The 25973-nt window shown below is 36.1% G+C and overlaps 4 protein-coding genes and 1 pseudogene across 6 annotated transcripts; 2 read left to right on the top strand and 3 right to left on the bottom strand.

The window, feature by feature from the left end:
- The first annotated feature begins 1098 nt into the window (after nt 1-1098).
- LOC111800439 (glyoxylate/hydroxypyruvate reductase HPR3-like) lies at nt 1099-7106 on the top strand. 2 transcript variants are annotated; one of them, XR_015422091.1, is made up of 3 exons: nt 1099-1646; nt 1786-2362; nt 6421-7106. XR_015422091.1 is itself a non-coding variant. In XM_023684129.2 (2 exons), exons 1-2 carry the CDS (start codon nt 1185-1187, stop codon nt 2305-2307), a joined length of 984 nt encoding a protein of 327 aa, XP_023539897.2. In that variant the 5' UTR covers nt 1100-1184; the 3' UTR covers nt 2308-2460. The 2 variants fall into 2 exon arrangements, 1 of the variants encoding a protein (XP_023539897.2); XM_023684129.2 differs by lacking the exon at nt 6421-7106 and having other exon boundaries at nt 1100-1646; nt 1786-2460.
- Nucleotides 4897-7106, top strand: LOC111800440 (glyoxylate/hydroxypyruvate reductase HPR3-like; annotated as a pseudogene). The gene is made up of 2 exons (XR_015422092.1): nt 4897-5340; nt 6421-7106. The product of XR_015422092.1 is annotated as a glyoxylate/hydroxypyruvate reductase HPR3-like (transcript).
- A 1493-nt stretch (nt 7107-8599) lies between these two features.
- Nucleotides 8600-14679, bottom strand: LOC111800437 (polygalacturonate 4-alpha-galacturonosyltransferase). Its single transcript, XM_087125952.1, has 8 exons — nt 14355-14679; nt 12927-12961; nt 12571-12699; nt 12287-12490; nt 11783-12123; nt 11121-11478; nt 9868-10455; nt 8600-8924 (listed from the first exon to the last, which is right to left on the bottom strand). The coding sequence occupies exons 1-8, from the start codon at nt 14506-14508 to the stop codon at nt 8649-8651; spliced, it is 2085 nt and encodes a 694-aa protein (XP_086982078.1). The 5' UTR covers nt 14509-14679; the 3' UTR covers nt 8600-8648.
- Nucleotides 14680-15933: 1254 nt separating this feature from the next.
- On the bottom strand, nt 15934-18638 carry SAP18 (SIN3 associated polypeptide P18). Its single transcript, XM_023682970.2, has 6 exons — nt 18487-18638; nt 18156-18188; nt 17677-17787; nt 17394-17489; nt 16266-16337; nt 15934-16182 (listed from the first exon to the last, which is right to left on the bottom strand). The coding sequence occupies exons 1-6, from the start codon at nt 18586-18588 to the stop codon at nt 16150-16152; spliced, it is 447 nt and encodes a 148-aa protein (XP_023538738.2). The 5' UTR covers nt 18589-18638; the 3' UTR covers nt 15934-16149.
- Nucleotides 18639-19506: 868 nt separating this feature from the next.
- Nucleotides 19507-24099, bottom strand: LOC111799581 (MADS-box protein SOC1). Its single transcript, XM_023682967.2, has 8 exons — nt 23918-24099; nt 23659-23844; nt 21953-22046; nt 21000-21046; nt 20829-20928; nt 20019-20060; nt 19886-19927; nt 19507-19743 (listed from the first exon to the last, which is right to left on the bottom strand). The coding sequence occupies exons 2-8, from the start codon at nt 23838-23840 to the stop codon at nt 19612-19614; spliced, it is 639 nt and encodes a 212-aa protein (XP_023538735.2). The 5' UTR covers nt 23841-23844; nt 23918-24099; the 3' UTR covers nt 19507-19611.
- Nucleotides 24100-25973: the final 1874 nt, after the last annotated feature.

The raw sequence follows: 25973 nt of genomic DNA on the forward strand, positions 1-25973 counted from the left end.
TATCACTTTTTGGGCATAAACTCTAATGTCTTTGCTTTGTGTTTCCACAAAAGATTATAAACCCATGATCAATCTCTAAATTAGCCGACTTTCATCATCCAACAGTAAATCCATGATCATTCCCGACTTTTTGGGCATAAGCTCTAAAGATGTGGGACTTTCATTATCCAACACCTCCCCTTGAACAAAGGGTTTTAGTCATTCTTCGTACTTTCGAGGATCATCATCCAACAGTAAACCCATGATCATTCCCGACTTTTTGGGCATAAGCTCTAAAGATGTGGGACTTTCATCATCCAACACCTTCCCTTGAACAAAGGGTTTTAGTCATTCTTCGTACTTTTGAGGATCGGATCCTTTTTCTTTTTGGAGTACTTTTGAGGATCCTTTTTCTTTTTGGAGTCCTCATTTGAGGATTTATATCTATTGGCACGACTAAGTTTAGGGCATGACTCTTATACCATGTTAGACGAACACGACTCTCCACAATGGTACGATATTGTCCACTTTGAACACGACTCTCTACAATGGTATGATATTGTCCACTTTGAGCATAAGCTCTCATGTGGCTTTGCTTTGGGTTTCCCCAAAACACCTCAAACCAATAGAGAGAGTATTCTTTGATTATAAACTCATGATCGTTCCCTAAATTAGTCGATGTGGAACTTTCATCATCCAACACCTCCCCTTGAACAAAGCACGCCTCCCTTTAATCGAGGCTCGACTCCTTTGGTTTTAGTCATTTTTTATTGTCTTCGTACTTTCGAGGAGGCTTGACTCCTTTTTCTTTTTGGAGTCGTTTGTTCGACATTTGAGGATATATCTTATATATTTAAAGTTCGCTCGGGTTACCCGAGGGTTTTACCCACGAATTTAAAATCGAACCGATTCAGTTCAGGTTTAGACAAATGAACCCAACCCAACTCTTATAGTTCGGGTTGGGTTGGTCCAGATTGTCGGGTTGAATATACACCCCTATGACTAACGACATTAAATTATTTGAGATTTAACTAATAAAATAATTAAAATTAGTGGTAGGTACCAAACAAAAATATTATTTATATATATATTGTTTGGTTTTGAGCCGTCCAAAGATCGGAGATTCCAAGAGAATATGGCCTTCTCCTAATCTTCACCAAATCCAAGAAAAAATCTCTTTTATTGTTATTATTATTTTTGTAACAATGGCGTTCGAAAGGCAACCCAACGAGCTTCCCCAGGTTTTGGTTCTAAGTCCTCCCGCAATTTTCACATCTCTGGAATCCCAATTCTCAATCAGATTTCATATGCTAAAACCATGGGATTCCAATCTCCCATTACTCCAATTTCTCACCTCTTATGCCCAATCCGTCCCAGCCATGCTCGTTGTTCCAGGGGACCGTCTTCTAGTAAACTCCGCCATTCTCGACTGCCTCCCCTCGCTGAAGCTCGTTGTCACTACCAGCGCCGGTGTCGATCACTTGGACGTCGCGGAGCTACGGCGGCGTGGGGTGGCCATTGCCTATGCAGGAAACTTGTTTTCTCAAGATGTCGCTGACATGGCGGTGGGATTACTAATCGACGTTCTCAGGAATGTGTCGGCAGGAGATCGGTTCGTGAGGCTAGGGCTTTGGCGTACGCAACGGGATTTCCCTCTCGCATTAAAGGTCCAATGGTTTTGATCTAATTGCTAATTCCTGTTTTTTGTTCTTCATTTCCAATCATCTCAGTAACAGATAGATTCAATGATGTGACTGATTTATGGAAGAGGTGTAGTTGAATTTGGATGTTCTAAAATTTTCACAGTTAAGCGGCAAGCAAATTGGGATAGTTGGATTGGGGAAAATAGGCACAGAAGTAGCCAAAAGGCTAGAGGGTTTCGGCTGCAAAATCTCATACAACTCAAGAACCAAAAAGCCATTAGTACCATACTCCTACTATTCCAATGTACATGAACTTGCAGCCAACTGTGAGGCCCTCATCATTTGTTGTGGGTTAACGGCCGAAACCCGCCATATGATCAACAGGGAGGTGATGGTTGCATTAGGCAAAGATGGAGTGATAATCAACGTCGGCCGAGGGGCGACCGTCGACGAGAAGGAGCTGATTCGATGTTTGATTCAAGGGGAGATTAGGGGAGCTGGGCTGGATGTGTTTGAGAATGACCCTGAAATTCCCAAGGAGCTGTTTAATCTTGATAATGTAGTGTTGTCGCCACATGTTGCTGTGTTAACAACTGAATCTATGGTGGGATTGACTCAATTGGCGTTGGGGAACTTGGAGGCATTCTTCTCAAACAAACCTTTGGTGTCTCCGTATGTGGATTAGTTGAGGTGCAGCTAGCTGAGTTCAACAGGGGAAACTACAAAACTTAATGACAGAGGTAACTTGCTGTGTATTGGAGAATTCTAACTTCACTAAACATCCTTGAAGTTTTATGTGTTTTCTCTCATGATTTATGATGAGATATTTGTTTGGTAACCGTTCGAGCCCACCGTTAGTAGATATTGTTCTTTTTAGACTTTCCCTCAAAGTTTTAAAACGCATCCACTAGGTAGAGGTTTCGACATTCTTATAAGGATGCTTCGTTCCCCTCTCCAACCAATGTAAGATCTCACAATCCACCCCCTTGGGGTCCTAGTATACTTGCTGGCACAACGCTCGATGTCTGGCTCTAATACCACTTGTAAGAGCCCAAGTCCACTACTAGTAGATATTGTCATATTTGAACTTTTCCTTTCGGGCTTCCCTTTCAAGGTTTTAAAACGCACTTACTAGGAACTGAGGAGAGGTTTTCACATCTTTATAAAGAAGGTTTCGTTTCCCTCTCCAACCAATGTGGGATCTAACATATGACTAGGATTCGTATAGGACCGACCATATCTATAGGAATCATGGAAAATCACTATCTGATCGAATAATTGGAGTAAAGGAGGGAAAAAGAACATGTAGATGGGAAGAAATGGTTGAGCTGAATTGGTTAACAAGTCTCTTTATGATGTAAACTTTCACTTTATCTATGTGGCAGTTTTTAGCTGTATTCGTCAACAAGTCTTTCTATTCTAAAGAAAAACTTTCCTTACTGTAGAAACTTTAACTTTTCTCTTACTTTTCCATAGAATTAGAAGCTTTTTGTTTGTTAGTGTTGGATGATGGAAGTCCCACATCGGCTAATTTAGGGAATGATCATGGGTTTATAAGTGAGGAATACTGACTCCATTGGTATGAGGCCTTTTGGGGAAGCCCAAAGCAAAGCCATGAGAGCTTATGCTCAAAGTGGACAATATCATACCATTGTGGAGAGTCGTGTTCGTCTAACATGGTATCAGAGCCATGCCCAATCCTCAAATATCGAACAAAGAACTCCTAAAGAAAAGGAGTCAAGCCCCTCCTCGAAGGCAGTAAAAAATGACTAAGACTCCAAAGGAGTCGAGCCTCGATTAAGGGGAGGCGCACTTTGTTCGTTCAAAGTGGACAATATCATACCATTGTGGAGAATCGTGTTCGTCTAACAGTTAGCATACATGATATGAACCAAGAGACATCCATCATATAATATACTTTAGTGAAGATGTGAATAAAATATTGTTGAAATTATCAAAAGATATTTCAATTCATGTCACATTGAAGAATAATGAAGTTTCATGTTATAAATTTTGAGGCTATATAAAGCCATGTACGTTGTATTTGTAAGTAGAAAGCTGAGCCTTTGTGCTTTCTTTAGTCAATGGGCTAAGTTTATTTGCAATTCTACGTAGTTTAGGTTGCATGTAGAATCATAATAATGAAGTTTCATGTTATAAATTTTGAGACTATATAAAGCCATGTACGTTGTATTTGTAAGTAGACTTGGAAAATATATATAAAATGAGCCTTTGTGCTTTCTTTAGTCAATGGCTAAGTTTATTTGCAATTCTCCGTAGTTTAGGTTGCATGTAGAATCATTCAAGCTCGACATGATCAATCTTGCTTGTGGAGTGATTCAAATCTCAAACAAGTGTTTGAGATATTTGATTAACAAGAATCATTCAAGCTAGACATGATCGATCTTGCTTGTGGAGTGATTCGAATCTCAAACAATGCTCTTGCCTTGAGATATTCGATCAACAAAGTAATTCGAATCTTATTCCCCTTATATTGATTCCTTATCTTATCAATACAAGTCAGCAAACAAGGCCATAGGAAGCTTTAGCTACACACAAGATCTCTTGAAGGAATTCGAAGAGTGGACCACTAAGTATTGTGGGAATCTATTCATTTAGAATTTACAAGTTATTCTAATATCTTGTTTTTTTTTTTTTTTTTTTTTTTTTTTGTTTATTCTACACAAATAGAATGAATGAATCTCAAAGGTACTTAGCTGGTGATGGAAGATTTCTCCTTAATGAACTTCATAGGAACATGTGGAGTCTAAATTTCATGTTTATTATAAACTAAACTTATATGTAATATTATTAGGGAGTAGTCTTGTGATGTCCCACATTGGTTGGAGAGGAGAACAAACCACCACTTATAAGGGTGTGGAAACCTTCTCCTAGCGGGGAAGTCCAAAGAGGACAATATTGCTAGCGGTGACATTAAAATGGTGTCATGGATCAAATGATTCGGTCTCGTAGAATAAGTTATCAATTCCATGGCGTGGAGCTATTTGATCCATCCATTATTGATAACGACCGTCCAACTTATAAATTAAATTAAAAATTCTTACAGGCGGCCGGAGTGGGTGTGGATCTGGAATTGAAGAAGATTCTTCTTCCTGGACTAAATATGAGGCCTGCTCATATGTCTTATATGTCTGGTACTTGTTACAGTCTTTTGTTCTCTTTGTAATTATCTTATTGAGTATTGGCTTACTTTCAGCTGTTTAGTTGCCTCAGTGTTCTTTACTGAGAGCTTTCTGAAATATACTCATTTTAAATGGCCAATGAGGTTCCTCAAGTGTTAGTTCTAGAACCCCCCTCGGTATTCTCATGTCTGGAATCCCAATTCCCAAACAGATTTCATTACCTCAAACCATGGCTTTCCAAACTCACACTAACCCAATTCCTCACCTCCTATGCCCAATCCGTCCGAGCCTTGCTTTGCCGAGGTGGTGGTGTCAAACTCACCTCCCACATTCTCGACTGCCTCCCCTCGCTCAAGCTCGTCGTCACTTCCAGCGTCGGAGTTGATCACTTGGACTTGCTGGAATTACGGCGGCGTGGGGTGGCCATTGCCTATGCAGGAAACTTGTTCTCTCAAGATGTCGCCGATATGGCGGTAGGATTACTAATCGACGTTCTTAGGAAACTTTCGGCGGGAGATCGGTTCGTGAGGCAGGGGCTTTGGTCAACGGAAAGGAATTTTCCTCTCGGATTAAAGGTCCAGTTTCCTCTCTTCACTTTTCATTTCCAATCACCTCATTAACAAAAGATATGGCAGATTTAGATTTATCTGATTTGTCAAGCAATGGATATAATTAGTTAGTTGTTCATGGAAAAGAATAATTGTAACGAACCAGATCCACCGCTAGCAGAAAGTGTCCTCTTTGGGCTTTCTCTTTCGGGCTTCTCCTTAAGGCTTTAAAACGCGTCTGCAAGGGGAAGGTTTCTACACCCTTATAGAGGGTGATTTGTTCTCCTCTCCAACCAATGTGGGACATCACAATCCACCCCCTTTGGGGCCAGCGTCCTCGCTAGGGGAAGGTTTCCACACCCTTATAGAGGGTGATTCGTTCTCCTCCCCAACCAATGTGGGACATCACAATCCACCCCCCTTCGGGGCCCAGCGTCCTCGCTAGGGGAAGGTTTCCACACCCTTATAGAGGGTGATTTGTTCTCCTCCCCAACCAATGTGGGACATCACAATCCACCCCCCTTCGGGGCCTAGCGTCCTCGCTAGGGGAAGGTTTCCACACCCTTATAGAGGGTGATTCGTTCTCCTCCCCAACCAATGTGGGACATCACAATCTACCCCCCTTCGGGGCCCAGCGTCCTCGCTAGGGGAAGGTTTCCACACCCTTATAGAGGATTGATTCGTTCTCCTCCCCAACCAATGTGGGACATCACAATCCACCCCTTTGGGGCCAGCGTCCTCGCTGGCACTCTTTCATTCCTCCAATCGATGTGGGACCATCCCCAAATCCACCTCCTTTGGGGTCCAGCGTCCTTACTGGCACACCGCCCCGTGTCTACCCCCTACGGAGAACAGCGAGAAGGCTAGCATATCGTCCGGTGACTGGCTCTGATACTATTTGTAACGACCCAGATCCACCGCTAACAGAAATTGTCCTCTTTAGGCTTTCCCTTTCGGGCTTCCCCTCAAGGCTTTAAAACACGTCTGCTAGGGGAAGGTTTCCACACCCTTATAAAGAGTGATTTGTTCTCCTCCCCAACGTGGGACATCACAATAATTGAATTGGGATGTTTTAGATTGATGACTTTGAAGGTTAAAACATTTCAGTTGAGTGGCAAGCGAGTTGGGATTGTTGGATTGGGGAAAATAGGCTCTGAAGTTGCCAAAAGACTGGAGGGTTTCAACTGCAGAATCTCATATAACTAAAGGACCAAGAAGTCAGCGGTTCCATATTCCTACCATTCCAATGTATATGAACTGAAGAAACCCGGCATATGATTAATAGGGAAGTGATGCTTGCACTAGGGAAAGATGGAGTGATAATCAATGTTGGTCGTGGAGCGATCATCAACGAGAAGGAGATGATTCAATGTTTGATTCAGGGGGAGATTGGGGGAGCTGGACTGGATGTGTTTGAGAATGAACCTAATATTTCCGAACAGTTACTTAATCTGGATAATGTTGTGTTGTCGCCACATGCTGCTGTCTCAACATATGAATCTGCGGTGGGGTTGGTTAAGTTGCTGGTGGATAACTTGGAGGCATTCTTCTCAAACCAACCTTTGGTATCTCCCTTTCTGGATTAGTTTGTTGGGACATGGAGTTATAGATATATTTGGTAGATTATATCTCAGAGATTTAAATCTTTGAAAGCTATATTTAGTAAATTGAAACTATATATAAACTCATGAAGCAGTGCTCTCGAGGGACTTCTTCCATTCTCTATATTCTCTGTTGTTGTACAATTCCTGAAGTCATCAATATAAAACCTTCTCTCTTGTTCTTTGTGTTCATCTTGATCAAGTGTGTGCATTGTTGAGCGATCCTAACATTTGGTATCAAACTAACAACTGATATCGATCCTAACATAGTTGTGGTGCAGCCAAGTTTTTGTTGAGGGAGGCTGGTTTGGTGAGAAAAGGGGGAAACTCCAAAAACTTGACCGACAGAGCCAAGTGTTTAAGATTTCCCACCATCCCAAATTTTTTTTTACTCTATTCAAAATAGGAATAAGAATTCTTCTCATGCATCTCATTATAAACTTCTAGTTCTAATTCGTGAGAACCAATTAAATGAACCATGTCATGTAGTAAACCCAAGTTGAGCAATTTAAACGTGGAAAGAGAGACACACTTGAAAGCTGCAGTTATATCCAGGTCACTAGCAGTTATATCCAGGTCCTTTAGTGAAGTTGCACTGACGCAGATGAGGATGGTTGTAATTCAGATACTTTGTCCCAGAAACACTGAAGATGAAGCAACAAATTGGATCCAACAAATTCTATTTTAACACTTTCCGAGCAACTTCTTGCAATGCAATGAAAATGCCAAAAAATTGTACTAGAACTAAAATTTCTATTTCGTAATTCCTTCATTCATCTTCGGACAAGAGGTTTCCGAAGCGAACACTACACTACACTTATTTGACGCAAACAAAGAATTAATCATAACCAGAAGCTTGTCGTGAAATAGCCAAATCTCAACTCTCAATCTAAAGTATCCGTAGTTCTTTGGATAAAGTAAACACTATATGAAAGAAAACTAACTAAGACATTCAATCTATGCAATCTATGCTGATGAAAATAAAACTAACACAGAAAGATTTAAAAGTAGAAGAAGAAACGAACCAGCAACGAGGAAGCCAAAAATAACTAACCTTATTCTAAGCCTACTTCGCCCTCGTGCTTGGCCAAATCAGTTGTCGATCCTGTCTTCAGCGCCATTGTCGACGATCACGACAACGGACAGAATAAGTATGAAGAATCGCAACGACAATATTTTCGCACAGTCAGACAAAAGAGAGCGCGAAGTTAGCAGAATGATGGATCCTTTTAAAGACAATTTTATAATTTTATTGTTTTTTAACTTTCAAAAATTCTCAATTAATTTGAAAATCTGATGCCATTGGTTAAAAAAAATCACCATTAATTCATTGGTTTTCAAAATTTATTAGACATTTTTTTTTTAATTTTGTTATAACAAGGAAAATAAAATTAAAATCTAATTAAGATTTAAGGAGAAAATTTAAGGATGAAATTTAATAGCATAAAAGATTTAAGGATCATTTCAAAATAATAGTAATTTTGAAAATTCCAATTGGCACTTTGAAAAATTAGTCTACTTTAAATATAAATCTCACAGATTCAATTTCCTCAAGCCATTCCTCTCGCATTAAAGGTGCAATTTCCTCTTTATTTTTTCAATTTTCTTTTTTTCTTTTTTTTTTTTTTCTTTTTTTTTTTCGAGCTAATATTTACTGATTCTCCAGATTCTTTCTGAAGCTGTGGTTACTGCCAGGAAGGAGTTCTGCTTTAAGGCTATTCAATTCTTAGTTTTTCACTTTATGAAGTGGCAGTGGCTAAGATAAGGATGGTCGTAGTCGATGTACTTTGTCCAGTATGGGCGATACTTCGTAATGGCCATCTCCATCCATGGTTTCCTGTTGCCATTGTAGTGAATAACAGCTGCATTTTCTATGTCCGATGGGTTGATATTTGGGTTGTAACCCAAACCAAGCACATGCCAATACTTCTCCAGGGAATATGTCAGCCCGTAAAATGTCATCAAACCTGGAGGTAATGTTCCCAGCTTCCAAAGCAGCCTTTCTTCATTCTGCAACCAAATTGCAAAATCTAAGTCATTTTGATGTGGAGCAATTAGCCTAAATTAATAAAAATAACCTTATTTAGGATGAAAACGTTACTATAACCTTAAACTTTCAAAACGTTTCAAAAATATACTCAAAACTTTCAAAATTGTTTGAAAAATACATTTCTACCTTTTAAAATATTTCATGAGTACCCTTAAACTTTTATAAAAATTTCAAACTTACCATTAAACATTTTTAAAAGCTTCCTAATGAAGTTGGAACTATTAATAACAATTTTCAAAAATATCCATAAACTTTTAAAAATGGAAGAGATAATCGAAATTTTTTTTATATATATTTTTAAAAAATTAAAAATATTAATAAAATAAAAGAATATTTCTCGAAACAAATTTAAAAATTTTAAAAAACTATTTTAAACTAAATATACTAACCTGTTACCGTCTAAAATAAAAAATAAATATATTTTTGAAAACTTTTTAAAAAAGTATTATTAAAACTTTCCAAATTTAAATTTATTTTAAAAAGTGTATAGATTTTATGGTATTTTTATTAATTTATCCAATCAAAACCCAATTAAAAAGAATATATATATATATATATATATATATATATAAAAAAAAGTGGAGTGCTAATATTACTTAAAAAAATACCTTAAATATATGATAATGGTAATAAGAGTATAAAAAAGTTGAAGAGTATTTTTGAAATAAATTTGAAAGTTGGAAGATAATTTTTTAAACAAAATAACCATTTCTAAAATTAAAAGTAAGAGATTTTTTTTTTTTTTTTAATGCAAAAATATTATGGAAATTTTTGAAAATGTAAAATTATTTTTTAAACCAAATATAAAATTTAGAGGTATTTTTAGTAATAAATATATCCACAGAAAAACGTTAAAAATAAATAAATAAATAAATAAATAAAAGATATGGGTGCAAGACTAACCAAGTTCTGCCAGATGTGATATAAGCCAGTGAGATCTTTCTTCTTCCACTCCTTGAGATCAAATATATTCATTCCATAAGCCCAACCGCAAGCATTCGGATCGAATTCCCTAGCGATATGAGGGTTTGAGAAGTTAAGGTACTTGTCAAAACGATGGAAATTGTCAACACAGGTTTCCACGGCACCGTTGACTTTTCCCTCCAGGTCTACGAGCCACAACCCAGTCAAATCTTTCTGGACAACAATGTCGTCGTCCAGAAATAAAATTTTATCCAACTTGGGATAAATTTGAGGTAGATAGAACCTTAGATGATTGAGCATTGAGAGATATTTTGGGTTCCTGTACTTCAAACTAGAAGCACTAGATGAACCGGTGGTTGAACGTCCTGCCTTGAAATAATATTCTCTCATTGCTGCAGATTTGAGCTGGCGGAGTACTGGGCAATAGGATGAGTTCAGCCACTTTAGTTCATCTAAATTTTCAACGTGGATCGTGGCTTCTTCTGGAGGATTTAAGAGAAACCACATTTTCATTGCTCCATAGTTGAGATCATCAGTAACCAGGTGGAATACATGTTTTGAGGAATCCTGTTTTGCAAACAGGGAAATATGCCTTCGTTAGAATTCAACAACATAAACACGGAAATAAAATTTAACCATACACGTTAGGAACTTGTATGATATTGTCCACTTTCAATACCAATGAAAATATATTTCTTACTTATAAACACAAGATCATCCTCTTAATTAGGGACGCACCCAACAATCCTCCCCTTGAACAAAGTACACTATAGAGCCTCTCCTGACACTTATAGAGCTATCGAACAACCTCCCTTAATCGAGGCTCAACTCCTTCTTTGGAGCCCTCGAACAAATTACACAATTTGTTCGACACTGAGTCACCTTTGACTACACTTTCGAGGCTCAACTTTTTTGTTCGACAATTGAAGATTCTATTGATATGATTAAGTTAAGGGCATGACTCTAATACCATGTTAGGAACTACGAATCTCCACAATAGTATGATATTGTCCACTTTGAGAATAATCTCCATAATGAAGATGTATTCCTTACTTGTGAGATTCCCTCTTAATTAGACAACGTGAGACTCCCACTTTGAACATAAGCTCTCATGATTATGATCGTCCTCTTAATTAGCTAATGTGAGACCCCTCTCAACCATTCTCAACTATATGTATTAAAAAAAATTCAATTTTCATGAATAAAGCGCTAAATTAATGAGTTGAATTCACCTTAGCATTCATTACGGTTGAGTTCACAACGACTGCTGCAGCCAACACGTTGTCTGTAAAGAGCGCATAATGGTGAAGTTTTGGATTTTCCAAGTTTTCACTTTTAGGGAGCTCTCTCTTCTCCGGAGGCAGAAGGTAGTAATCAACGGTAAGGCGCAAGGACAAGCAGCGAATACCACCTGGAATACCCTTAACTCCCAATTGAGTGAGAAATGTATTTTGCCTTTTCAACCTTCTAATCTTTTCCTCTTCAGTTAGAAGCATTGCTCTCAATTTCCTGGTCACGAACTCGCAATCAAACAGTTCGTCTCTCGCCTTGGAAAGAACAGCAGCCATTTCTTTTATTCTCTTGCGCGCACTACAAAACAATGTAAGGTTTAACATGAGAAGAATCCTTATGATCATCATGGAAAAGATATGACAAGCATGGAATTTGTACATTTTATCACGATGGGTACTCGGTTAGGAATTACGGATCTCCACAATGGTATGATATGGTCCATTTTGAGCATAAGCTCTCATGGCTTTGCTTTGGACTTTTCCAAAAGGCCTCATACCAATAGAGATAGTATTCCTCGTTTATAAACCCATGATCTTCCACTAAATTAACCGAGACGCACTCCCAATAATTCTCAACATACTCTACGACCAAGTTCTATTACCTGGAATGCAGCTCAGCATCAACATTTGCCTCTCCTAGGGCACGACGACTCCTTTTGAGACAAACTAAGAGCTGTTGACGCAACCCCTGTTTCATTTTCTTTTTCGATACACTCAAATATATTCTTGCCATAATAATCTGGTCTCGCATTAGACGTATGGTTGAAACTCGGTTCTTGTTCCCATTCTCTTTCTTCCATGTACTGTATTTTTCAAGAATCGAGGAGTTAACTAATTCAGAGGCTTGCATATTAGCATTCTCAAGTTTTACAATGGTATCATCATCCTGCTGAACCATTTCCATCTCCACCAATTGATTTTCGTATTGCTCTTCTCTTACTATCTACAAAATAGGAATCACGGGGGCGGAGGGTCAATAAGGTCGAGAATGTGCAAAGCCAAATATCCATGTCCTCCATCTCAATCCAAACAAGGGACCTATTGGACCAATTTTTTTTTTTCAACATAGAAATTATGTATTGAAACATATAGTCAGTAATTATTACCCTTCTGGCTGCTTTAGGGAGCGCGAGCAAATTGATAAATTGCATATGAGAACATGTAAAAGACAACTGCGTCAATAAAAGAAAAGGAAAAACAAAAGCAAGCAATCCATCATAAACATTAGATGTTCTAGGATTACCACCGAGAGAGTAGTTGCCTTCCATCTGGTGGGTTCCACTTCTCGGAGCTACAGCCGTTTGGCTTGGCTACAAGCAGAATCAGTAAACCACGACTCAATAAGAGCAAAGTCGATTGTGCCAGAAAAAGAATGAAGTTGTCGACTTACTAAGGAAATCGCAACAACTGCGGCGTCCACCCCAACCAAATTCCATGTTAGGATCAAATTATTTTTCTCTTTGGACTTGATATTAATAGTTCCCGTGTTGTTTGTGCGGGCTGCAATATCATCAAGAACCTGCAGAAGTATTGTAATTAACTATTTCACACAGAAAACAGTTGCTAAATTTCAAAGTTCTCATGGCTAAGGGATTAAAAGTAGCGGATATGAAGAAATCGAGCAAGGTAACTGACATACAATTGCACGTTACCAGAAAGAGTCGAAACAAGTTTTTGGCAATTCTTTTTTTCCAATCCACAATAGACAATAACCAGTTCAGAATCGAGAACGTTTTAATAACCTACCCCTTTGCTTGGACTATTTGAAGCAACCCCTTCACCTGCAGAAATTGTAACGACAAATTAAGCAAAAAATAAATGAACAAATGAAAATCACCTCATCACAAGGATAGAACACGTTGGTATACCATACAATTTCTAAATAGGCTATGATATTGTTCAAGAATAAAGCAAGAACAGAGGAAACACACGAGAACATATTAAATAAACATGTCTCTCAAACCACACGAGAACACACATAATGTTCGTACGTTGTGATAAAAGGGGGACTGAGCTCCTCGTTTGTGATTCGTTTCAAGAATCAAGACCCATATATCAAGGAAAACGCCAGACTAGATGTGCTTACTTTTTCTTCCTATCAAGTAAACGCCAGACTAGACCTCTCCCTGCTTCGACTTGAAGCTCAGGCTGGATCACATATTTAGTGCGAGTTACTGCTCTATTTGATTATTCTAGTTTGACACTACTTCATTTACAAGAAGTGAGGTTCGTATTTCCATGATGCTCTTCTCCATGAGAGTCAATCACATTTGGTCATATCCATGAGAGTCAATCACATTTGGTCATATCCATGAGAGTCAATCTTGCAGTTCTACAGACTTAGGCGGGCAAGCTTATGACCTTCCTTCTGATTTCTGAAGTGTTGGCTCAGCCAACCTTTACACGAAAAACTTTAAGGAAACGTGTCCGGAGTCCATAATATTGTAGTCGATGCTACAGGAAAAATCCGGAAGATCGGAGTCATGGCGTGCTGTTATTGGAAATTCCTTACACAAAGAAGTTCAGAGGCTACAACTATATCGTTCTAACAAATTCATTTATTTGTTCTTTATTCTTTATTCTTTGCTCTTCGTACTTCTTTTTCCTCCCTCTCATATACCGGCGCCACTCCATTTGCCGCGGAGACAATGAAGTAAGAAAAACAATCCAAAAAAATGACGCCAAATACATCTTTGTGCCACAAAGACACGTCCGTAACATGAGTGCTATACATTGTCAATTTTATCGGAGTCTGAGCGAACTTCCTGCAATGCGATTATCATTTCCGACGCATGATGCGGTGTTAAGCTTAAAATAAGGAATTCTAGTTCAACTACAATTTGATCTGTTTCGTAATCCCTTCAAATTCAGACAATAAATCAAATTCTAGAAGCGAACGCCATATATATTTTGCTCTCAAATAAATAAATAAAAATATGAATCTCTCGTGAAAGAGCCAGTTCTAAACTCCAACTCTGAAGTGGCCGTAGCTTTTCCGGTTCCGTCGAGAAAACATTATATAACAGAGTACATTAACTAAAGCTTTCAACTAATACTGAGGAAAACAAAAAGGAAATGACTACAGATCTAACAAATAAAGATCCAGAGAAAAAACTACACAGCATTCATTCTCCAAAACCACACGGGGAGATCAAAGTAGGTGAAGAAACGCACCAGTAGTACAGAAGCCGCTGACGACTACAAAAAGCAAGGGCGCGGAGAGGAGGACGAGAAGAGCCAAAAAGAACCTATATCTTCCAGGACCGCCATTAACTCCGTCATCCTCGTGCTTTGCCAAATCAGAAACCGATCCTTTATTCAGCGCCATTGACGATGAACAAAAAAACGGAGAGAATTAACGCCAAGAATCAAAAATCCAAGAGCATTGCAGTTGAATGGTAGGAGAATTTCGTCGCGCAATCAGGTTAAAGAGAGAGCGAACGTAACAGATGAAGGGAATCTTTCAGTTAAGTTTCGTCGCTATCGAATAACATCTCTGTGAAGTGCGACCAGGAACTGAACGCCGGTGCTTTTTATACTCCCGTTTTTTCTTTACTCTCTCTCTTTCTCTCTCTTAAAAATCTCCCGCTCTTTTTCCGGTTCAATAAAAAGCTAAAATAATTATTTTGTGGTTAAATTGTAAAGTTTAATTATATTTTCTAGGTTAATTAAATAAAAATACTTCCAAAACAAATTCAATAACAACTTTAAATATTCAAAAAAAAAATTGAAAAATAGTCTTGGAGTTAGTTTTAGATTGAAATTAAAATATTATTCCACTTTTAAAAAATATCATTCAATTTTAATAAATTTTATTAATACTTTTTAACTTTTAAAAAATTAAAAAATATAGAGAGAGAGAGTTAATACCAAGTTTAAAAAACATTAATCTATAATTATAAAAAAAAAAAAAAACATTTTCGTAAAGAGAAGCTCCACTCATGGCTTCATTTATAGGCTAATAATTAAAATAATTTTGAAATTATTTAAAAGTTTCATGGATATTAATAAATAAAAAAACAAATTCAATTCAAAAACACTATTTTAACAAAATATTAATAAATTCCCATTTAAAATTAATAAATAAGTTTTTTTTTTTTTTTTTAGTTTAAATATTTTGAAGAACACTTTTATTAATTATACGTGATTTATATACAAGTAGTAAACAATATATTTTTTAATTGATCTCAAAATGATAATTTTGAGAAATGCAGGAAATTGAAGTAGTAATTAAGGTGAAAAATTCAAATATTTGACTTAGAATAATGTTGTGATTGGGTTATTTATAATACATTTGTTGGATAATGGAAGTTCAATATCAGCTAATTTAGGGAATAATCATGGAAATAATCATGGGATTATAAGTGAGGAATACTAACTCCATTGGTATTGGTATGAGGCCTTTTGGGGAAGCCTCCCCAAAGCAAAGCCATGAGAGCTTAAGCTCAAAGTGGACAATATCATACAATATTAACCCAAAAACTATGTATGATTTAAAATTTTGAATTGAGTTATTTTTATTGAGTTCGAATATCGGTCGGAATTAAACTAAAAGCTCACCTTATAAATCATTACAATTCCACCCCCTCACTAAAGAAACCCTTTGTTCTAAAATAAAATACAACTCTTAAGTATCTAAATAAGACTAAACTAGCAAGCAAGAGAGTAATTTCCCAGTGTTATCAAATGGGCTTCTTATACCCAAAATGGCAATTGATATCACATTCATGACGAGGTGTTTAATATGAAGAAATGTAAAACAGAATAACATACTCCTCAATTGATTTCACATTCAACACAGATGACTATCATGATTCCACCTAAAAGACCAAGGGAACAACACAACACAACACAACACAAACATGTAAACAATTTCCAAACACATTATGGAATTATACATTACAACATTGAAGCTTGGTTCTTTACTAGGAAAAAGGATCACGAGACCTTTTCGGGTCAACAAAATTCCCTATATAATTGCCACGTCCAAGTAATCTCCGATCTGCAGGGAAGAAGTGTCGTAAGTACGCGACGAAATACAGGAGGGGAATGAGATGGAAAAAACAAAATCTATGTTTGTTTTACCTGAAAACCAAGTTCTGCCAAAGCTAAGTTATCATCTGTTCGTCCATTTCCGAACGAGAATGTCTTCCCAACCTTCATATAAAGAAACAGAATCTGTATTACTCGGAGGCTCGTATAATAGTTCACTTTCTTCATGCCTTTGTTTATAATCGTAAATTACTTTATGTTCTTTTAAGAAATAGGTCAATCTAATTCGATAAGTGCGCGAAATATAAAGCAGATATACGAGGTATTTGCGGTGAAGGAAAATGCAAACTGGCAGGGCATGAAGAAAGGGTGTTTAGTACAGAAGATTTTGTGTCATTTCATTCAACAACCATGTAATTAGCGAGTGATCCTTTAAAAGCACTAAATGAAATTAAATGGGCAGCTTATCCATCACAGTTGTGCAAGAATATGCAACGTAGGCACTAGAGTTAAGCACGTTCGATGTGTTCATACGTGTCCTAGAATCAGAACTACCCACCTTTTCACAAAACTGAGCGCTAAAAACTTCTTAAGACTATGGGAAAACTCCAGTTTGAAAGTATTGTCACGATCAAACAAGTTGTAGATATAACATCTGTCAACATAATACTCGATAGGGAAATATTTATTTTGTATTTCCAGATTTAGTTTAGTCAAATTCAACACTACAATTTTAAGTTCATTGGATTGATATCTAGAATAGAATAAATAATAACTTCAATCTCCTCCCTTAGTTCAGTTGTCTTTTTTTCTTTGACATTTATTGCATTCTTGTAGTTCAACACATTACTGGTTTTGTAGATAAGCATTTCTTTAGGCTAGGTTTGTTTGCTGTTAGGTCCTTGTTGCTTGAACATGTAAAAGTATTCAAGTTCTTTTCTGGTCAAATTCCAGTAATGTTAAGGCTAGATTTTGAGTACTAAGTGGGACGAATTCTTGGACAATTAATGGGTTTTGGGTAATTTCTAGCAGAGTTTTGGTAATAACTGATGATTTTACTACTAATCAACTTACATCTTCAATTTCATATAATCAAAACTCAACGAAGTAAAAAGGGCGAAAGATCATGAATATTTCCAATGTAACATCCAGAAAACATAGATAAAAGTGTGCATTCAAGTCAGAGTGGAAGAAAGAGAGCACAGAAATGGAGAGAGGTACCTCTCTCACAACAAACCGGCCATGTCTATCTGGATACACCAAAGCGAAAGATAGTTTAGCATTTCTTCTCCTGGCTTCTGGAGCTACCTCTTTGACCTGTGACCCCACCCCCGAAAAAAAAAAACGAACACACAAACTCACAACATAAGTTCAAGGACAGCAGTAAGGTAAACAGTGTGGCATTTAACAAAAAAACATGAACTAAAAATGATATAGATCATTCGTAATTATGTCATGCAAAGCGTGCAAGGAAAAATGATTGAAAAGGGATGAGAAACACAACCAGATCAGTTAGCTCGCGAAGAGTAGCATCCTTCCAGGTATATATTTGAACCTCATCCCTCGGCTCCTTGCCCCTCACAGCGAAGTCTTCATTGAAATGATGACTCCCAATCTGCGATTACAGCAAATTTCAATTTCATAATGACGATTCCTTAATCCAATAAGTGGCATTACTTAGAATCAGGATCCTAGATCATCAATAAGCAATATAACATCATAACCTAAATGTAGAAACGCAACACCAGAGAAATCTGCTTCAATTATCCTCTCATCCGACTCCTAAATCCTATCGGCCTCCGCAATGACATAAACAGATGAAAATTTCACACAAAAAATCCGCGTCCAACGAATTTCATTTCATACTTAATGGATTAATCTAGAAAACAAACTTGCTTTCGGGTACTTAGTCACTTCCAACTTTGCACAAAAATGTAACACAATTCATAAAAACAAAAGGCCAGCATCAAAAATACAACGTACCTTCGTAAAAACACGAAGCAGCAAAGGACAAGTCTGCAAGAAGAGAAGTAAAATGACTCAGTATAGAAAGTCAAAGACGCTATCTATGTTTACATAGCTATCGATGTAAAACAGAATCGTTAAGCCAGAATAAGGCAATACTCAAAGTTCCAAATAATCATCATCAGAATAATGCAATTTCTATAGCGTTCTAGAACGAAGAAACGAGAAACCGATTGAAGATGAAGATGGATTAAAAAACAAGCTAATGAACACCAAAATTAAAACTGACATGATGATGGAAGGCACAGAAACCCTAAAAGTAAAAGATGAGAGGGAAAGAAAGAGATACCTTCTCGCGATCGACTGGCTCCAATCGAGGACGAGGAGGCGCATGAGGGGCTCTGGGAGGAGCGCCATAAGCTCTCCTCGGTGCTTCTGCTTCTCCCGCCATTTCTGTGTCTGTATTTTCTGCTACTTCTGGAAGCTTCTGCAGTTTATAGGCGAGGCCCGGAGGCCGCATCTTGGGCCTCGAGAATCAGGGCTCAATCCAGTTACTGTTGAGTCCTCGATGAAAATTTCATAATAATAATAAAAAAAATTATTACAAATTTTAATTAAATATTAAAAAGTAAATAAATATATATTTTATCAACTAATAATTTTAATTAATTTATTATTTAATAAAAATTATTTGAGTTGAAATAATTTACCAGCGGAATCTAATTTCAAACGAATTCGTTTGCCCCTGGCCCCCGTCTCGGTGTGCAAGGAGCAAAACATTCTTGTCATATTATTCACAACGACTCTCAGCAACAAATACTTTGTATGAATTGCAAGTTCCACGAACCACTAAATCTTTTGAACGCAAGTTGCGCCAGAGTCTTCTAGTCAAGGGCACATCTGCCTAGGTGTCACACATCGTTGTCCCCACATGCAACACCCATTTGGGTTCGCCCCAAAAGAGGAAATCAGCTCGACGCAACCCACAACTCTTATAAATCTGCCCCGAAGTTTGTGCCTTGACCCGAGCGACAATATGTGTTCCCTAAGCGACGCACGTGCCAAATGCATGCTCCTTCCCCAATCACAGCTCTTCTCAACTTGTTCGACAGTGCACTCTTCGACTCAGTTGGCGCAACTCAACAACTTATTCGACTCGGTATTCAATAGTAATGATATATGCATACAAATATTTCGAAACCTGATCGTGAGTAAAAACGATCAAAATAAATAAATAAATAAAAATACTCACTAATTCAAATTTAAATGGTAAATTTAGTCTCCATAGTATTAAGAAAATTAAAATTTAGTCTCTATAATTTTAAATATTAAATTAGTTCCGTGAACGAGAGTCTACATATAATTTAAATAGTTAAATATTTACAATATTTTTATTATTAATGATAATGTGAAAATGTATTAGTAGGAAATTATTATGAACTTTCGATACAATTTTGCAACAAAAAAAAAAGCGTCACTTCGATCTCGACTTTGGTGGCCCGATGAACAAATCCGTTTCAACGTCGAAAGTCGAGTTGGTTTCGAGATACGGTGAAACTTCTCCTACTTGAGTCAGTGATTGTTGAGGCTCGAGTTGAACCAAATACTGAATCAGAAAATGCATTTCACTTCATCTGTCTTATGACCCTAAAATTCGTCGCTAAATCTTTGAATGTAGCAATAAATAAGATATATATACCGTCGTCTCGAGCTCAAAAAAAAAAAAAAAAAAACAGTAAATAACTCACCTTTTTAGCTAGCTTTTCATTTTCAGCTGCCAAATATTTCTCCTGTTTTTTTTTTTTTTTTTTTTAATAAAAAAATTAGGGAAAAAATCATAATCCATTGGAAGCATAAACTATGAAGCTTTCAGTTACTAACCTTTTCTTTCAGTTGATCAATCTGTTCCTTGTAAACCTCATGCTGAAATCAAAAAATTAAAATATATTAATTAAAAAAAAATCACTATTTTTAGCGGAATAACTGTTTAAACTTATGATTCATTAGTTATAACGAGCACGAGATTCAAATGTTCTCAGCTACTAGAATATTCAAAACGGGACGAAAGGTTCCATCGAAGAGAAGCAAATGAAAGATTTCATAAAAAATCTAGTAGAGAGAGATCTTCCTCGGATTCCAAGAAATTGGTCAACCGAGAGAAACCCCATCCCGCTCTTTCTTTTTTCACCTCCATGCTGCCACACGGGAGGGGTACGAGGATGTAAAAAGAAGACCATGTTTCCGAATGCTTCTACTCCTTTTGTTCTATAAATCCTGACTGACTCCACGTTAGCCCCAAGACGAGTAAATGCTTGAGCTTAAGAGATATAAAGCGAGTGCACTAGAAAAGAACGTAAACAGAGAGATCAACAGAAATTTGATCACGATGAATGATCAGGAGATATGAAGGCTTCACTGACTGGACCAAACTGAAGTATGGAAAGGGCAAAGGAAATTTTCGGCAGACCCATACGTGAATTGAATGATTTTCTTACACGGGTGAGAGGCAGTTGCACAACAATTTGTTGCAAAGGTTCAAATCGAAGGTCTTCTCGAGACGACCTATGAATCTCGAGAATCGAGCGTGTGGGTTAACTAAAAAATTGCTGAAAAGGGCCTAGATTTAGGGAATTTAACAAATAATTTCCATAAAGATTAAAATATTTATAAAATATAGTTTAGATTTAGAACCTTTGTAGCTCGAACATGGGCTAAGCTCCTTTGAAGCTGCTGTTCTATTTGTTGAAGTTCTTCATAAGAGCTTGATCCCAAACCTTGTCCCAACAATTTCCTAGTACATTAAAAGTCAAAATTTGAAGTCAAAGTCAAACAGCCAAAGTCAAACCAATGAGATAATAGTACCTCTTTGAAACTTCAAGTGACTCTATCTCCTTCAACAAATTTGCAGCCTAAACCAAACAGAAAATAAAATATAAATCTCCCATTTGAATTATTAACCAAAATTTTTAAATATTTATACCTTCTAAAAATTAATAAAAATACCTTTAATTTCGCTTAATTTCAAAAATACCCTTAAACTTACAAAAGTTCCGATAATACCCTCAAGAAATACTCTTAATTTTTTTTTTAAGTTAAAAAAATACTCTTAAAATTAGCATTATATTTAAAAATATATATATTAATTAACTTTCAAAAATAAATTTAAAATTAAAATAATAAAGTTTTTATATTATTAAGAGTTCCGTGCATAAACTAAAAACTAATGGTAAGAGTATTATTGAATTTTATTTTAAAAAAATTCTTAACGCTTTAAAATTTTTAAAGGTATTTTTGAATTAAAATATTAATAGTTTCCATAAAAAAAACTAAGGACCAAGGTCTTTTTGAAATTATTTTAAAATTTTAAGGGTATTATCGTAAGTTTAAAGATATATTTTTTAAGACAAAATATAAAATTTATAGATATTTTTGTTAATTAGTGTTTATAATTTTAAAAGACCAAATGATTATCTAAACGAACCTAAAATTTAGAAAGCTGTCAGTCCTAGAATACCACACTAACAACGGCATATAAAATGAAATCAAGTTCAAACAAGTGTTGACCTAAGTCTCGTGTTCGGGCTCGACTCTCAAACCGTAAGTGAGCTACCTCGTACGATTTGAACTCACATTCCTAAGAATCTAACCTAAATATTTGTAATTACTCGACCTGAATATAAGTAATTTAATCGGCTGAGGCATATACTCTCGACTAAAAGATCAAAAATTTGAATCTCTATACCTTAATTGTTCTACGTACCTGTTTCTATCAATATTTTCATTAAAATCTCAATAAAATCGAGGCCTCGACGAACCTGATCAGCTTGATCATGGTGACGAGGTAAAGAACGTTCAAGATGATGGGTTTCCCTTGTATGTCTTTGAAATCGCTCTACTGTGGCCTGCATGCTGAAGGCACAAGAAATTATGTAATTATTAAATTAATTTAAAATCAAATTGAGAACATGACGAACTTATTATAAAAACTAAATTTCATATATGAATTTTAAAATAAAGATGAACGTGACATAAACATGCACAGATCATAAAATAAAACCATAACTTTTAACCAAACCATACATAGGCTACCCACATTATCCAATATTTTCAGCATATTATAAAATATATATAGTGATATAAATGAAGGTGACTCGACACCAACTGACATTATAATATATGTTTAATTAAATTTTAAACCTTATATTAAACATAAGAGATTAATTAATATTAAAAGGTACATGAACGTGTCCATTTTTGTTTTATTATTTTTAATAACTAAAATCTTGTAAAATTCAAATACGAAACCTTTACAAGTTACAAAGTATCACTAAGATCGGTTACAAACGTCAAATATTCTTAATTTTCATACTAATCTTTAAAATAAAGTCGAGTCGGGTTAAGAGCTCTATTATCATATTGGTCGGGTCAGCTCCTACCTACGAACCAAACCGAATTTTCAATCTTCCAAAAATCTAACTCAACTCAACATGTACGTTTAGGTTGGGTAGTCTAGAATGTTTGGGTCATCAGGTCATATGAACACTCCTATGTTCGGATTATCAAGTCATATGAACAATCCTAAGTTTGGGTCATCAAGTCATATGGACAATCCTATGTTGAGGTCATATGAACACTCCTATGTTCGGGTCATCAAGTCATATGAACAATCCTATGTTGAGGTCATATGAACACTCCTATGTTCGGGTCATCAAGTCGTATGAACAATCCTATGTTGAGGTCATATGAACACTCCTGTTCGGGTCATCAAGTCATATGAACAATCCTATGTTCAGGTCATCAGGTCATATGAACACTCTTATGTTCAGGTCATCAGGTCATATGAACACTCCTTTGTTCAGGTCATCAGGTCATATGAACACTCCTTTGTTCAGGTCATCAGGTCATATGAACACTCCTATGTTCAGGTCATCAGGTCATATGAACACTCCTTGTTCAGGTCATCAGGTCATATGAACACTCCTTGTTCAGGTCATCAGGTCGTATGAACACTCCTATGTTCAGGTCATCAGGTCGTATGAACACTCCTATGTTCAGGTCATCAGGTCGTATGAACACTCCTATGTTCAGGTCATTAGGTCATATGAACACTCTTATGTTCGGGTTATCAGGTCATATGAACAATCCTATGTTAGGGTCATTAGGTCATATGAACAATCCTAGGTTCGGATCATCAGGTTATATGAACACTCCTATGTTTAGGTCATCAGGTCATATGAACACTCCTATGTTCGGGACATATGAACAATCCAAGCAAACATATTTGGTTAACTAAAACCCCGGCTCTCGACCTTTCTCTAATCTCCGCCACGAAAACCTTAGTCCATTTGTAGATGATTAAGATTAAAATAATCTAAAAAAAATAGACCCTTATTTCAGTACTTGCATGGTACAAATTGGGTCCAAATACGGTCCCTCATAGCTCATACCAAACCAGACCAAACAATTTGGTAAATATCAGTAAAATAAGGGGGGGAAATGTAAATAATGCATAATACCGGACCTTGAGCTAGCAAATTCACAAAGCTTCCCAGTAGAAGAGAAAATGATGAGAGCCACATCAGCTTCACAGAGCACTGAGAGCTCAAAGGCCTTCTTGAGCAACCCATTGCGGCGCTTCGAAAACGTGACCTGGCGACTCGTGGCGTTTTCGATCCGCCGCATCTGAGTTTTGCCTCTCACCATTGTTCTGAACCAGAAAAGAAGGTTAAAAAACGAGAATCCGATGAAACCAGACAAGAAAATGGAGGGAGAAATCTCACCGGAGTGGGGTGGTCACCGGAGATAAGATTGTGTTTGGATGAAGCCGAAACGTAAACTGGAATTAATGGAAAACTGGAAGAGTTTTAGGGTTTGAGTTGAAGCCAAACAAGGCATGACCCATCAAACCCTAGCTGGGGAGAGCTTAAGGGGAAAGAGAGCAAAAAAAGGAAAAGTTGGGTACGAATCTGAAAACCCCAAACAGAAAAAGGGCAATTTATTAAAATATAATTTAAATAAAAATAAAAATAAAAATAAAATAGATGTGTTTTCTCTGCCACCACCAAAAATGGGGGCATAGCCGACCCACGTTTCTATATTTCATTAATATATATATATATATATATATATATATATATATATATATATTTTTTTTTTTTTTTGTAAGATCCTAGGTTTGTTGGAGACGTGAGCGAAACATTTTTTATAATATAAGATATGGAAACCTTTCCCTAATGGATGCGTTGTACAATATCTTCTAATTGTGGATATCATAGCCCGACACTGGACAGTGTGCTAGCGAGAATGTTGGTCTCGAAAGGGGTGGATTGTGAGATCTCACATCAAGAGGGTAATGACATTCCTTACAAGGGTGTGTGGAGTGGACGCGTTTTAAAATTCTGAGGGAAGCCAGAGAAAGTAAAAAATGACAATATCTTCTAGTAGTGAGCTTCAGCTGTTAAACACTTTTTTTTTTTTCTTTTTTTATAATTTTTTTAAATTTTATTATTGAAAAAAAAACATAATTTATTTCTTTATTTGGCAAAAATCAATTTTGAGAAGCTACAAAAATGGAGGGAAAATAAAAAGGGATTAAAATGGAAATAAAGTCAAGTAAGAGAGAGAAAACATCAGATTTCATGAACAGAAGAGAGAGAAATAATATTTTAAAAAACAAATAAAGTATTTAACGCGTCATCATAGTCCGTACAGATAGTACGATGGAGAACCAATCAGAATCGAAGAGGCAGAAAAGAGTTCGCCGTCGTTGTCAGCTCCAGGGAAATTTATTCGCCTCAATAGCGCGTGGTATACACGCGCAAAAATTTTGGAGCGTGTTGTCACATTGATGAATGGCGATTGGGACATATTTTTTTTTTTTTTTGAAGAATATTTATATTCAGATATATATATATATATATATATATATATATATATATATATATATATATCACATAGAATAATTAATTGTTTAAATTTTCAAAATTAATATAAAAAATTCAAATTCAAATATATTTTAGAGACTTTAATTTTTTTTTAAATCTCATTAAACTTTTAAAATTGTAAATTTAATTTCTATTTTTACTTATTAATCCAATTATAACTTTTAAATATATATTATTGACTAGAAGGTTAAAAGTTCAAATTTTCGCACTCATATGTATAATTGTACTAATAATCAATAAACAACTATCGACCTCTGCATTTGAAGTATAATTGGTCTCGGGCTTTAAGGATTAACTTAATTAAGTTAAAGGTCATCTCGTACACGAGGAGTCGTGCTCGTCAATATGATAACAGAAACCATTGAGTCGCTACACATCCAAATGATCGTTGAAATTTTAGAAAAATATTGGTAACGTGACGGTAATATTTGGTAGATATCTTCAAATTGTTAAAAATTACTCACCGAGTTCTTTGATCCAATGGTGTTTCATTTCACATAATCCAAAAAAAAATAAAGAAGGATAGAAAAGTAAATATTTGGAAGGACATAAAAAAAGTATCATTAGTAGACTTTTTTAACTTTAGACTAAAAAAGTAATTAATGCAAAGGGCAAAAACGTAAAATGGCTAAGTCATCCTAATTTTTTATGTTTTATTTTTCCATTTATAGAACCACAAAAGTAATTATTCAATAATAGTTTGAAAAATGGATGAAAAATCGTAATACAATAGACCCGGCCGTAGAGGAAGAAAACCCTAGCAGCTGACATGGAAAACAAATCATATGGGTTAGAAGAGCTGTTGGGATCTTAAATAAACAATAATAATAAATAATAAGAATTATAGGATTTGTCAAAAATAATTAAAAATAAAATAAAAATTATGGGATAG

Source organism: Cucurbita pepo, chromosome 8, assembly GCF_057944985.1.
Source record: "Cucurbita pepo subsp. pepo isolate OVF chromosome 8, ASM5794498v1, whole genome shotgun sequence".
Classification (NCBI taxonomy): Eukaryota; Viridiplantae; Streptophyta; class Magnoliopsida; order Cucurbitales; family Cucurbitaceae; genus Cucurbita; species Cucurbita pepo.

Coding starts and splice junctions, on each gene's coding strand:
- SAP18 (XM_023682970.2), bottom strand. CDS start 18,588: ATGGCGGGAGAAGCAGAAGCACCGAGGAGAGCTTATGGCGCTCCTCCC. Junction 18,189..18,486: donor AGCCAGTCGATCGCGAGAAG/GTATCTCTTTCT, acceptor CTCTTCTTGCAG/ACTTGTCCTTTGCTGCTTCG. Junction 17,490..17,676: donor TTCGCGAGCTAACTGATCTG/GTTGTGTTTCTC, acceptor GTGGGGTCACAG/GTCAAAGAGGTAGCTCCAGA.
- LOC111800439 (XM_023684129.2), top strand. CDS start 1,185: ATGGCGTTCGAAAGGCAACCCAACGAGCTTCCCCAGGTTTTGGTTCTA. Junction 1,647..1,785: donor ATTTCCCTCTCGCATTAAAG/GTCCAATGGTTT, acceptor AAATTTTCACAG/TTAAGCGGCAAGCAAATTGG.
- LOC111800437 (XM_087125952.1), bottom strand. CDS start 14,508: ATGGCGCTGAATAAAGGATCGGTTTCTGATTTGGCAAAGCACGAGGAT. Junction 12,700..12,926: donor CAAATAGTCCAAGCAAAGGG/GTAGGTTATTAA, acceptor ATACTTCTGCAG/GTTCTTGATGATATTGCAGC. Junction 8,925..9,867: donor ATCACATCTGGCAGAACTTG/GTTAGTCTTGCA, acceptor ATTTGGTTGCAG/AATGAAGAAAGGCTGCTTTG.
- LOC111799581 (XM_023682967.2), bottom strand. CDS start 23,840: ATGGTGAGAGGCAAAACTCAGATGCGGCGGATCGAAAACGCCACGAGT. Junction 20,061..20,828: donor CCCATGTTCGAGCTACAAAG/GTTCTAAATCTA, acceptor TTTTGATTTCAG/CATGAGGTTTACAAGGAACA. Junction 19,928..20,018: donor TTGATCAACTGAAAGAAAAG/GTTAGTAACTGA, acceptor AAAAAAAAACAG/GAGAAATATTTGGCAGCTGA.